The sequence below is a fragment of the Colossoma macropomum genome, unplaced genomic scaffold (assembly GCF_904425465.1).
Source record: "Colossoma macropomum unplaced genomic scaffold, Colossoma_macropomum, whole genome shotgun sequence".
In the NCBI taxonomy this organism is placed as follows: Eukaryota; Metazoa; Chordata; class Actinopteri; order Characiformes; family Serrasalmidae; genus Colossoma; species Colossoma macropomum.
Window position 1 is genome coordinate 6943904 of NW_023494805.1, and position 14944 is coordinate 6958847.

General features: G+C 39.0%; 1 protein-coding gene across 1 annotated transcript; it reads right to left on the reverse strand.

The window, feature by feature from the left end:
• Nucleotides 1-1583: 1583 nt before the first annotated feature.
• LOC118825994 (macrophage mannose receptor 1-like) lies at nucleotides 1584-8725 on the reverse strand. Its single transcript, XM_036596883.1, has 6 exons — nucleotides 8682-8725; nucleotides 6440-6478; nucleotides 6139-6353; nucleotides 4517-4691; nucleotides 1851-2213; nucleotides 1584-1768 (listed from the first exon to the last, which is right to left on the reverse strand). Exons 2-6 carry the CDS (start codon nucleotides 6474-6476, stop codon nucleotides 1761-1763), a joined length of 798 nt encoding a protein of 265 aa, XP_036452776.1. The 5' UTR covers nucleotides 6477-6478; nucleotides 8682-8725; the 3' UTR covers nucleotides 1584-1760.
• Nucleotides 8726-14944: the final 6219 nt, after the last annotated feature.

Consider the following 14944-nt stretch of genomic DNA (forward strand, 5'->3'; position numbering starts at 1 on the left):
CTGATGCTGCTTTACATGAAATTCCAGTAAACACATCAACAAAGATGCACAGATATGTTACAGAAACAGATTCCAGTCTGCTATCTAATTCAACATAACTTATAATTTACATATTTCTATTTCCATAATAGAGTGGTAGGGCATGAAAGAAGATCTGCTTACCGAAAGCAGGGCAAGGCAACATGTCCCCAATGTTCCCCTTTGCGTGTCTGTTTCTGCCCCTCCATCATAGCCATGTGCTTCTCATGCAACATCAGTGCCACAAATGCGTTTTTGACTGAATGGGCACAAATTCCCATACAGACACTCCAAAATCTTGTGGAAAGGCTTCTCAGAGGCTGTTACAGATGCAAACGGGTGCCATTTCCATATGAATGCTCACTGTTTTGGAATAGGATGTCTAACAGTTCAAATAGGTGCGATGGTCAAGTGTCCACATTAAAGCGTCCCTCTTAAAGCTCTTCTTAGCTATTTCAAAATATAGGATTTACACTGAAACAGCTGTTGAAGACAGCACAGGAGAAAATCCAAATCAGTGCCCAGCGGTCAGTCAGGGCAACTGTTGAAGAATCAGTCTTATGTTCTGTTAACAGATAAAACTCAGTACAGCTCTTTGTTTGTGGTTCTTTTTCGGTACTGCTTTACATGAAGTTCCAGCAAACAAACACAAATGAACAAAGATCCACTGTTGCATTAAACAGGTCACGCATTCCAGTCTGTTATCTAATCCAACAGAACCTGGAATTTACATACTGCTGTTTTCATGTGCCTGAAAGCTGCTGCACGTGCTAGATGTAATTGATTATCACAAATCAAATGATGACATAAGCTAGCATTTCTTTACAATTTCTTTTCTTTTTCTTTTCATTGTTTATGTGGCAGTGTAAGCCATAATGTTGTCATACGTGGAGTCAGAATCAGTGCTGTTTTAGCTAGCTGGCTATATAATGCTAAGGTTGAGACAGTGGTGGGGGACTCTCATCCTGGAGGGCCGAATTCCTGCACAGCTTGGGGAAAATGACAGTTTTTATTAAATTATGACTGTTCATTATAAATTGATATGGAAAAATCATTCTTTTAACATTAAATTGCTTGTAAATGAATCAAATCACATTGCAGTTATTGCTGTCACAGGTATTTAGCTTGTAGAATCTAAACAATAGAATGAGACGCTCTGGAGCAGCTGTACATGAGCTTTACACCAATACTGGGGGATAAAGCCCCCCCGAGGCTGCAATGTGGTTCTCTGAAATATGGAGCTCCATCAAATATGTTTGGAATGAGTTGGAGTGATGCAGAACTAACATCATCAGTACCATCATCCAACATCCACCTGACCTCACTAATCCTCCTGTAGTCCTCACAGCAATGTTCAAAATTCTAGTGTAAAGCCTTCCTAGACGAGTAGAGGCTGTTACTGCAGCAACAGGGGACAAACTCACTATTAATTTCGGAAGAGGCGTTGGATAGACAGGCATCTACAAATTTTTGGACATGTAGTGTATATATGATTTATTGAAATATATACATGTACATTAACTTTCAGAATTAAAAAGGGCCACCTGAAGGCCATTAATCAACAGCGTTAAGAGATTTGTGAAGCTGCTAAATATTAGGATGTTTTTGAAAAGATTTTTTATGGATTGTTTATGGATTTAATGAATGTGCTAACATATCACAGAAAGCAGACAAATTCAGTAAAAAGTCCACTGTGGAGTAAAGTATGTAGATCCAGCTTCATATGTGGCTGCCTGAATCCTCTAAAGCTCTGAAAATAAACAAGAAATAATAATTTTATATCTGAATATGAATATCTTTGATATTAAAATGTACAGAAGCCTTGGTCTCACCCTCAGAGGTGGTGCAGATGAAGTTGAGTCTCTGATTCTCTGGCAGACTGACCCACTTCTTACTTCCAGACTGCACCGCTCCTGATCTTTCTCCTCCACTGCAGTCTTCCACCCCTGTCCCGTTCCCCGGAGCCCAGTTCTGGTAACATATAGCCGATCCACTCACCCAGAACCAGAAGCTCTGAGCACAGGTGTGACGCAGACCCATCCACACATTAGCAGTGGAGGCATAATAAACAGCTGTTTCCACCCAATTCTGAATTTTCTCAGTGTGAACAGAAACGAGATCCACATGATTCTCTCTGCAGTATCTCAGAGCTTCTCTCCACGTCTTGGTCTGCTTAATCAGGATGAGTGGAAGGTCTTGAGTAGAGAAAGAACAAGAGTTCACACATCAGTACATCAGATCAGTCCCTCACTGTTTACTGTACACACTATTCACTGAGGATTCTATATGTATCACTGTTTGTTCCCATTGTCTTTTCAGTGGAGTCTGCATCCTACATTAGTCTGAAAAGGTCTGACTTCTGAACTGACCAGTACGTGCAAAAGGACAATGTTCCACCTGTTATAGCCGTGTAACAAACACAACTGTCTTCCATCTGACTATATATATATATATATATATATATATATATATATATATATACACTTTTCAATTTTCCTTTTTATTTTCCTTAGTTATCAAAATGGAAATCTCTTATCGTAAAATCGGATCAACTGTCGCCTGATATATATATAGCGCGTAACTCCAAAACAATGTTTGCACCACATTAAGTTTCATTAGTGTAAAAAAATCACTTCAACCACAACTTCACTCACTACACTGAAACAAAAATAGCACCTGGTTGTCAAAAATAAACACAAGCTTCATTCTTAACAAGTATTTTCTAGCACATTACAGAGTGAACAGTAATCCAGAAAAGTCTAGTGACTTCAACTAACCATGAGTTCCACAGTTAACTATGGCTTTGATTTTTTTGATTAATCGGGAAAAGTGCAGCTAGTAATCTGTCAATATCTTAATATTTCATGTCATGCACAGTGTTTCTTTCAAGAAATCAACATATAAGGATTGTTCCTCCTTTTGTTCTTTCCTATCTTCTACATCAGGGGTGCACAACTCCAGTCCTGGAGGGCCAGTGTCCAGCACAGTTTGGTGATTTACCTGCTTCAACACACCTGATTACATGTGTCTGTTAATTGCTAGGTTAAGTGGGCGTGTTTGAGCAGGGAAACCTCCAAACTGTGCTGGGCACTGGCCCTCCAGGACCGGAGTTGTGCACCCCCGGTTCTACATCATGTTTAACTTTTATCCAAATCACCAGCTCATTGCACTCAAAAACCCAATTTTAATCACTCAGTGTCACTACTGGACTGAGAATAGTCCACCAACCAAAAATATCCAGGACCAACAGTGTCCTGTGGGCAGCGTCCTGTGACCACTGATGAAGGACTAGAGGATGACCAACACAATCTGTGCAGCAGCAGATGAGCTATCGTCTCTGACTTTACATCTACAAGGTGGACTGACAAGGTAGGAGTGTCTAATAGAGTGGACAGTGAGTGGACACAGTGTGTACTCCAGCAGCACTGCTGTGTCTGATCCACTCAGACCAGCACAACACACATTAACACACCTCCTCCACGTCAGTGTTACTGCAGTGCTGGGAATGATCCACCACCCAAATAGTACCTGCTCTGTGAGGGTCCATGGGGGTCCTGACCACTGAAGAACAGGGTAAAAGGGGTATGCAGAGAAACAGATGGACTACAGTCTGTAACTGTAGAACTACAAAGTGCACCTATATAGTAAGTGGAGCTGATAAAATGGACAATGAGCGCAGAAACAAGGAGGTGGTCATATTGTTTCGCTTGATCATTTAGATGCATAGTTTAGACACATACGCAGCTCACACTCACAGGTTACTTTGCTAATGCAAACTTGCTGAAAAGCAGACGACACACTGCTTTTAACTTTCAATGACAGTTTAACTGCAGTGTACTCACCATGCTGAATGATGAAAAATACATGCACATTTTGAATTTGATGCCAACAACGCACTGCACAAAATTTGGGACAGGACAGCAAAAGACTGGTAAAGTTGTGTAATGCTAAACAAAACACCTGGTGGAACATCTCACAACTAATCAGGTTAATTGTTGACAGGTCAGTAACATGATTGGGTATAAAAAGAGCATCTCAGAGAGGCTGAGTCTTTCAGAGGTAAAGATGAGGAGGGGTTCACCACTCTGTGAAAGACTGTATGTGCAAATATTCAAGAACAACGTTTCTCAATGCAAAATAAAAAAGAGCTGGGGGATATCATCATCTATGGTACATAATATCATTAAAGATTCAGAGAATCCGACACTGCATTCGAAACAGACGCGATTCTGTAGTGGAAATCACTGCATGGGCTCAAGCACACTTTGAAAAACGCTGTCTGGGAAAACAGTTCTTTGCTGCATCCACAGATGCTGGTTAAACCTCTACCATGTAAAGAAGAAGCCATATATAAACAAATATCCAGAAATGCAGCCTTTAATTCACTGTTCAGACTAGATTAAAGCAGTGAGTCAGTGTAACTGCTCCAAACACAAACATTAAAAGAGGATGAATTGACTCTGTAACAGTTCTGCATTTATCATCTTATACTACTCACCTTTATAGCAGATGAATGTTTTTTGAGAACTGCAGTCTGAATCATACCATCTGTATGCAGGGTAATATGCAGAGTAATATGATAATTCCACACAGAGATCACCCACACCACCGTTTGGCTCTCCAGTGTTCCAGTATCTGTACGAGGAGTTACTCCCATCTGACCAGATCCAGCTCTAGAAACATATTAACACTTGATCAGTAAACTGTTTAAACACTGACCTCTCAGTGTTGTTTATAGTACTGTGTGGTCAAATAATCATCACAGTCACATAAGTCTTGTAGGAAGTTGAGCAAATTGTTGATGTGGATATTTCAAAAAGTTTCTAGACTATACATAAATGTGTGCTGTAGAACAAATTTAATAAACAGTTAGAAAAAGGAAGCTATAAAATTAGGAAGATGTGCATAATAACACATTAAAATTTGGTAAAATAAATAAATGGTGTTTATTGACGACCTATCCAGAGTGTTTCCTGCCTTCTGCCCAGTGACCACTGGGATAGGCTCCAGCACCTCCCCACAACCCAGGAGGATAAGTGGCTTAGGTAATGTGTGTGTGTGTGTGTGTGTGTGTGTGTGTGTGTGTGTGTGTGTTTGTTTATTGAAGTAATATTGATAACAATGCCCCACCCTCTCCTCTGAATACTAGTTCAATTTCCATAACAACCTCTCTGATCATAACACCTGCACCTCATTACTGCCCTAATCAGCCTCACCTCAAATACTCCCCAAACACAGCACTTCATTTCCTTTGATGTACTGGTACCATCCCTGTCTTTTGGACTTTTGTTTTTTGCCCCTTTGCTTAGTTGCCTGAGTTTTTACACTGTATTTCTGTGCTGACTTCTTTGCTATATATATTTTTTTTTGACTATGATTTTGTGGATTGTCCTGTTCTAAAAAACCTGCAAATGGATCCATTTTGACTCTCTGAGGCTCAGTTGTCACAGAATACTTGACTGCTTTTGGATCCAGTGGGCCTACCGGAGCATCATGAGGCAGTATTGGCCCAGGGGAGGTTTAAAAGATCTGGTTGGACAGCGCCACCCAGCTCACGGCCGGTTCAGCATACTGCCATCAGGCAGGAGATAACGCGGCATCCAGGCTAGAACAACTTGGCTAATGAACAGTTTCTACCCACAGACTGTCAGGCTTCTGAACAAGCCGTGAAGCTGTGGGTCCTTCCCCAGCTACTATTTCATTCTGTCACTTTGTTAGTATTTATTATTATATAATATCACTGCTCCAGACAATAACACTAAATCACTTTAAAATGTGTATATATATTCTTCTTAGATTATTCCTTATTTAATATATTTGTGCATAGATTTCCTTCTCAAATCGCAAACACGGATGCAGGACAACAGAGGTGCATCATCTGCCCCTGTTCTAAATAAACCTGCAGATGGATCCATCCCAACTCTCTGAGCCTCAAGTGTCACAAATGTATGTCTAACATAGACCTCTACAGAGCATGAGTTATATTTACAGTAGAATGATTAAAATAAGTGATACAATAATAAAGATCATGTGCAGTGATACGTAAACATTACGCTATTGCTGGTTTTGGAACAAGCTTTATGAATTAGTTCTTGCATCTATATTTTCAGCATTTCTTACAGTTGTGCTCTGTTGAACTTTCTGCCTCAGTCCTATCCAGAAAAAGCCTGCTGTCCCACCGACAAGAGCTAATAGAGCGTTCATTTCCTCTTGGCTCTGAATGGTGGCCAGGTCAGTGTATTTCTCTCTGCAGTATTTCTGAGCGTCGGTCCAGTTCTTATTTACATTCACCACATAAAACTGACGAGTCCCACAGAAGGAGAGAGTCCACAGAGCTGTAGAGATGAAAGCTCTCATCAGCATGACAGTACAGTAATGAAGCAGCAGAGAGTTTTACAGATGATCATGAAGCTACACTGACCTGAGAAAAGCAGGATCAGATACAGAGCTGAACTCATGACTGTGGAGAACAAGAGAGACACAGTTCACACATTAAACACCAACAGTCTTTACTACCAGTACATTAGTTTGTGCTGTTTAAGAGACATTTAAGCGACACTTTTCGTTTAGTTATGGTAACCATCTGCCCAGCATGGTGCTAAATGGAAAGTTTTACTTCTGTAATGGCACAATCTACCTCTCTAGCTGACCCTCAGTCCTTTTGAACTGCATGAGCCAGGTCAACGAGGTGTAATCAGCGCGTAGGTAAGAGGGACATAGTTAGGAAAACAAATTAACCAAAGGCTCAACTAAGCAGGTAAGTTTTTAGCCTAGACTTAAAGATGGAGGCTGTGTCTGAGTCCCGAACACGGACTGGTAGGTTATTCCAAAGCTGGGGGGTGTTGTATGAAAAGGCTCTTCCCCCTGACGTAACTTTATTTATTCTGGGTACTAATAATGAGCAGCACCTTGTGATCTAAGTGGGCGTGTCGGTTGATAATAGGAAATAAGGTCACTGAGGTACTGAGGAGCAAGACCATTCAGAGCTTTATACGTCAGTAGAAGAATTTTGTACTCAATGCGGAATTTAACTGGCAACCAATGTAAGGTACACAAAATTGGGCTAATGTGGTCAAATTTCCTGGTTTGGCTGAGAACTCTGGCTGCAGCGTTCTGGACTAACTGAAGCTTGTTAAGGTTTTGGCTGGAACAACCAGAAAGCAGAGCGTTACAGTAATCTAACCTGGACGTGATATGCAGATAATATGCAGATACGATTCGTTCTTATCTGCATATTATTTGATTTAATGTGCAGTTTTGACTAGTCATGCTTAAAGCCTCTTTTTACATGGTTGAGTTCATACCTTTTCTGTTGATTGAATTATGTAGCACTTCAGCTGATGTGTTTTGAATGTGCTACATCAATAAAGATGTCCTGACTTGACAAACCCCAAATTAGCAAGTATGATCCCAAAGAGAACAGAGATATGGATGTCTGGACCCACCTTAGATGTAAATGGCTTGACACCATACTAAACAAACCCTAAACAAGATTTAGCCACCATCTTGGCATAGAGCAAAGAGACTAACGGGCTCTTTCAATAATATTCATATTTAGTATTTACTGAAGAATTCATAGAAAAACTGCAAAATAGAAAATAAAAATGTTATATGCATGCCTTACAACCATTAAGTGTCAGTAAACATCTGCCATATGAAGTACTAAACCCTCTGTGGAAAAGGGAATAAACTCCACTTTACTGTGATAATCCCATAATGTTGTTAATCCCATAAACGTGCTATCAGATGATGATTAACAAAAGCTTTTTACAAAGTGAAGTTTCCAAAATGACTTTAAAAAAAGACTTTCAGTTATAAGACAATTTTAACATACAACGCCATCTCTCCTGTGTTAAGTAACTTCCTTTAACTTGCTTTTTAATAAAATATGTTTACATTAATTAATATGTGCAAACTGGAAATTAAAAGACGAGAATTTAGACTAAAGTCAAGTACAAAAACAGTGATGGGCACTCACGACTTTTTAAAACCAAAGACATTTGCAGAAATATTCTGCCAAGCATGCTGTTTTGCATGGTGCCTCATCTGGTATAAAATAATATAAATAATAAATATTATATGTATATATATATATATATATATATATATATATATATATATATATATATACATATATATATATATATATATATATAATAAGCTTGCATTAGTGTTATTGGTGCTGTTGATATTTTATGTTAAATGGCATGGTTTGCATTAGACCAGCCATAGTTCACCCAAGTTAGCCTAATATAAAATAAAGGCTGTTTAACAATAACTATTATAACAATAAATATCCAAAATGTTGCCCGTGTATTCCCCTCACAATCAGTAGCAATTGTTTTCTTAGTGATTTTAAGCGAGAATATACATTTTCCACGGCAGTGGTTGACAGTGACAAGTTATCAATGGTGATTGTGCAAAGAAACAGCAGAATTTGTAGGTAAAACTCATTCATTGTTCCTATCAGATAAAAACAGTTACCGTCTTCTCTTGAAGGTAAGAAAATAGTGAGTGTATATTTATAGCATTTTCTTTAAGATCCACACTTCAGTCTGGTGTATTACAATAAAATGACTATTAAACTGTTTCTTAGACTGAATATTTAGAACACATGCTTTCAATTTGACTAAGTGTTTACAGTTTTTAAAGGTGTTTCTTACCTGTTATGGCTGGTAAAGCTGCTCTGTTTGTGTTTGTGTCTCCTGCAGTTTATGGTGTCTGTAACTAAAGAGGAAACTGAAGCCAATAAGGCTCTATTTGTTTTGTGCTCCTCCTTTTTCATGATGATTTACATGACGGCTCACTGCACAAATGCAAATGAATTCACAAACACAGCAGACAGTAAAACTGCACTGTGTAACTGAATATGTAAATATTGAATATCTTAATATTGAATATATCTTAAACATATCTTAACTTTTGTTAGAAAAGTATTTTACATAGTAGTATTGCTCTGTACTGTAAACATAACATGACATAAATGGCATTTTCTGCAAATTTTAATGCACATTTTCTAATTATTTGCTAAATGTCACATACTGGAAATAAGTAAAACAAACAGTATAAGATGTGAACTTTCACACAGGTCACATTTTGCTTTATTTGTTCCCCCCAGTCAGTTAGATTCAGCAAATAAGCAGTAATTGTACTTTAAAATGTAGAAAAATGTCATTTGACCAGGGAAGCTGAACTTTTGCACATGACTGTATATATTTTTCTTAAATGAGATGATACAATAGCTCACATTTGTGTTTTATGTGTACTTTGAGCAATGAAAATTTGTTTATTTGTTGTGAAAACAAAACAATGCCAGTTTGCCAAATGTCAGTTTGTGAAGTTTCTGTCCTGCTAGATCTGCCCCAGTCAACCGTAAGTGCTATTATTGTAAAATGGCCATGTTTCGGAGCAACAACAGCTCAGCCTCAGAGCAACAGACCACACAATCTCAGAGTGGGGCTGCCGAGTGCTGAAGCACACAGTGTCTATCCTCTGTTAAATCACTCATTACAGATTTCCAAACTGCTTCTGGAGGCAACATCAGCAAAAGAACTGCACATCATGAGCTTCATGAAATGGGTTTAAAGCTGAGCAGCTGCACACAAGCTTAAGATCAAAATGCACAGCGCCAAGTGTCGGCTGGAGTGGTGTAAAGCTCATCACCACTGGACTCTGGAGCAGTGGAAACATATTCTCTGGAGTGATGTCTCACACTTTTCTATCTGGCAGTCTGATGGATGAATCTGGGTTTGGCAGATGCCAGGAAAACGATACCTAGAGGAATGCATAGGGCCAACAGTAAAGTTTGGTGAAGTTTGAGCCCCTTAGTTACAGTGAAGGGTTATGTTAATGTTACAGCATAAAAAGACATTTTAGACAATTATATGCTTCCAGCTTTAAGGGAACACCTTTTTTATCCTCCCAATGTTATAATAGTAACTTTTTAAACACCTCAGTATCACTACTGAGAATAGTCCACCAACCAAAAATATCCAGCCAACAGCGTCCTGTGGGTAGCGTCCTGTGACCACTGATGAAGGACTAGAGGATGACCAACACACACTGAGCAGCAATAGATGAGCTGTCATCTGTGACTTTACATGGACAAGGTCAGCCAACAAGGTAGGAGTGTCTAATGAAATGGGCACTGAGTGGTCACAGTATTCCATCATGGTGTCCCGTGGTGGCATCTATAGACCAACATGAACCAATAAAAATTGTTTATTAATCACAAAATTGATCAATCAATATGTGCTCCATGAAATCTGTGGGTGATGTTTTTCTTCTCCTTGGCTTGTGAGGAGTCTTGGAATAAAATAAATATAAGTGAACTCTACCTATGTACCTCTGGTCCATATCTTCTTCAGCATCCTAGCATCCTTTTATTTTATACTCTGCCGCAAGTTCTCTAAGAAAAAAAAAAAACTATTGTTTTTTGTAGGCCTCTATAATTTATTTTCTTTCACCATTTGTGTATCAGTAATGATTAAACCTTAAATTAATTCACTTATCCAGGGTGTCTGGATACTTTTGGACATGTAATGTTGCATTCTGTATACAAACAGGTGCAGCAGTAACTGCCTGAATTTTGTCAGGACTTTTTTAGTGTTGCACTACTCGTGTCCGGTCTTGGTCTTGACAACATTTGGACTCTATTTTGTCTCCATCTCGGCATTATTTGGACAATAGTAGACATCTTTGGAAGACACGTTCATCATCACATTTTGATCAAGTTCTCTTTTCATCCTCAATGCGCTTGTAATAATCAGATTCATCTGCTCGGGGAAGGGGTCCGAAGCGCAACCCATATTGAAAATGTTCTCTTCCATGTTGGATGCAATTACACATTTTCCCTACCGAGGTTGCCAAATCCCCAAAATGTACATAGTGTAGCTTAAAACTCCTGTAAGGTTTGGATTATCTGTCTCATTTGGTTTTGGGTCTTTATACATGGTCATATCAGGTTTTGTGGGCTAGAATGAATGCAATCCTCCTTTTCAGCCTCTCTTATGGAGTTAGTGCTGACTTTGAATGACTCCGTTTTAAAATGTGAGAATGTTCTACAACTGTTAAGGGCACGCGTATCATAACTATGTCCTTTTATGTAAATGCCCTAAAAAAGATTTGTGAGCAGAAGGTTCGCAGACACAGGCTCTTTTTAATCCAGGTCCAAAAAGTAAAAACCCTCACCAGGATTTTGTTCCAACTGCCTGAACACCTTTGCTGCTGGTTTGAGCAAATTACAGAAGTCAAGCAGTCGGAACAAAACCCTGGTGAGGGTTTTTACCTTTTGGTCCTGAATTCCCCACCTCTATTAATGAATGAAGAGGAAGAGAGCTGGTTGCTACCCTAACTGCTCCCTACCCCTACTGGCGGTATTCAGGTATTGCAGTCTAGGAAATACTGGAATTGCTTTAGAACAGATTCGCAGAACTGAACAGCTTTGAATCTTCATTAATTTTGACCTCTCACATTTACACCTTCTTTTGTTCTGAATGTGTTCTCCAACCATTTCCTTAATCAGGTACTGGTGCTAAAAGATATATTTAAGAACTTGAATTGACCAGCACCAGATGCTGGTTTGCATGCTGGTCTTTCTTGGTTCTCAGATGTCATCTGGCATGGTCATGCTGGTTGAATAGCCTACGAGCATCCAAAACAGTGTTGGCAGATTGGATGGATTCCATTAGATTGGGCAGATTTTGATTGGATTTGGTGGACAACATTTGGGCTGGTTTGTTTTTGGATCTGGCCTAGAAGGAACGAACACGTATGTCAGAATGCCGTTTACTGGCTTCAGCTGTGCCTTCAATATCATCAGCTCGTCCAGACTAGTCTCGATTTAGGACACTTAGTCATACACGTTTTCTCATTACTGTCCGACCAAAGATTCTGTCACATAAACGCTCTAAACGTCCTGCCACCAGTACACTATAACTGCTGAATCTGACTGCATACACCTCACTGTGGTTGGTATGGTGTAGGTGGGTAACACCTCAGCCTTCTATGCTGTAACTGGGCTCACTAATTCTACTCAGAGAAGTTACGTGTGAATATTCAAACAACAGTGTAGTGCATTTCTGGTATCCCCTATTCGCTTGTGTACATCGGTTATACTCTACGCTTTGTGGTGCATTGTGGGATTGTTTGAGTGCACTGGATGTTCTGCGCTATGTTTTCAGGCACCACTGGAAAATGGCAGAGCCCCAAAATTTATGCACTACATAGTGAATAGGGGAAAGTTTTGACACAGCTCCCATGATTGACAATAACTATAAAAATACTGGACATCCTCGAGGAGAGGTTTGGAAATGGTTAAGCAAACACACTGACATATGTATAATCAATACTTACAGTATTAATGTTATCTGTATTTATTATAATACTTTTTAAATAGCTTTGAATAAGCTTGCTGACCAGATAAATATCTTTTTATATCTAAATTTCTCAGGTGACTTTCTTTCTGATGAAACATAATAAGGGACACTATTAAAAATGGTTCACCACAGCAGAGAAAAAAGTCATTACATGACGGCAATTGTTACAAACAAGGCCCAAAAGCAGATAGTTTCTTACACTCTCAAAAATAAACGTGTAAAAAGAAGTTACTGATATCATTTTATTAGTTTGATTGGATTTACTTATTGAATTTGCCATTTTAAAGTTCTTGTCAAGGCACTAAAATTCTAAACTTTCTATTAGAATGCAAACAAACCTGCTGTTACCCATTATCACCAGTAGGAGGTAGCAGTAGGACTCTGAGTACCTACTGTATTGTCTTTGGCTCAGTCTCAATTGGCTCTCTACGCCCTACATAGTGCACAACTTAGATCTTAAAATAATGGCTCCTGCACCCAAACCCTGTATAATATGTCTAACAGAGATTTTCTGGGGATTCAGCCACGTGTACACAATTACCTCCTTGAAGAATCGTATTATTTGGGCATGGAAGGCAAATTTATATATTTCACATAGTGCACTGTGTAGGGAGTAGGGGGTCATTTGAGATTCAGCCGTTTACCTTCCTCTCAGGTGTTCCTGACAGCAAGACGCAGTAATTCAGAGAAGTGCTTAGCATCCAGAATTAACTTACTATGATTAGAATATCCAGCTTTATACTCAAAAAGCGTTGACCAAATCTTGCTGATCAAATAGCTGGACAGTTACCATAAATAGAAAATTTGACCTGTAATGAATTTTATTACTTTTCTCACATTCTTGTTTTGACTGCTCATGTCTGTCCACAACCAGCACCAACAAAACACAAAGCTGCGTAAAACTTTGGGCCTGTTGGTGGGCTCTGGCAATTTAAAGTTTTAAAGGGATATTCTGGCCTAAAACTAGCATGTAATGTTGTTTAATAAGTCATATTATGTAGTGCAGCACTGTATACCTAAGCCTTACACGTGGATGCTAATTTGTTAATGTACACTCCTGGCTGGCGAATTTGCAGGCTTAATAAGATGCACTGTGTGAGATACAATTGGGTAACACTAGTTTTGCATGTCAGTTATAGCACGCACATTTATGGAATGCGCAACGAACATAACCAACGTTATTCAACAGAGTAACGTTACTGCAACTGAAAACATCAGTAAATGTTAGCCCAATGCATCTAGCCAACTTAAGGCTAACAAAGTAGAGGCTATACAGTAGCAAAGTTGCCACCTGCCAGTTGTCTCCACTCCAGTAGACAAATGTACATACGTCTTGGCATATAGAAAGTAAATGACTTTAATGCTGCGTGTTTATATAGAAAAATGAACAATATATTATTATTGTAAATAATAATATCAGTATTAATGGTAGATAAAATTCTTCTGCTGATTACTCAACAGATCATTCATGACCATGTGAACCATGTTGGAGGGCTGCTCAACATAGTCTACACAAAGAAGCTCCTCCTCTCTGCGGCTGCTGCCAGGCAGATGCATCACATGTATCTTGATGACCAAAGACATCTAAAGCAAGATAAGCAGAAAGCACAGATGAGGAAAGAACTAATGGAGGAGATAACTCAGATAAAAGCCAAAAAGAAGAGAAGAGAGGAGGATGTAATTGTCCTCTTGAAGTTTGCTGATTGCAACACTGACAGAGGTGAGTTAGAAGGAAAACTGTGCTTCATCTCAAAGTCCAATAGCCTTCAAAGAGCTGCAAAAGAAAAGAAAAAAGTCTGGAGGCTTTGGAAAAACAGCTAACTGACAAGCTCAATGAACTGAAAGATACCCCTAAATAGGCCCTGCACTATTTGACATGACCTTGCAGTATTTTGTGGTGTTTGTGCAGTTTTTTGTTTTTGTTTTTTCAACTGAAGGGGATAAAAGCCAATAACATCAACTTGAGTCGATTTGTTTACATTTGCACAACATCTTGGTGAGTTATTGTGAAGTGAAATACATATTGAGTTTATACACTGAATGCATAGAAGGCAACTTTTCGCCTAACCTGGGTTTCACCAACAATGCTGGAATTGTCAGGCACTACTGTAAAAAACTATTGATATATTTTTCTGTAATCTTGCAATGTTCAACTTGCTGATTTTTCTAAACCCTTTAAACTTGAGGTTGATGAAACTGCTGTAGGAGCTGCCTCAGTCTTGTTACAAGAAGACAAATCTGGAATTGATCACTCTGCATGCTATTTTTCTCGAAAATTCAACAAGCATCAGATAAAATATTCCACTATAGAACAAGAAGCTCTGGCTCTGTTGTGGGCCTGACAGTTTTTGAAGTTTATGTTGGTTCCAGTTCTTTGTGGTTGTGTGGTTGTGGCAGTTGTACCTGTGGTTGTGTACACTGACCATTGTCTAAATCTCTATGTAAAACCAAAACCAGCGTCTCTTGAGGTGGTGCTTCATTGTACAAAGCTGCAATCTAGAAATCAGACAGAAGAAAGGTTCTCAAAACATTGTTGTTGATGCGCTTTC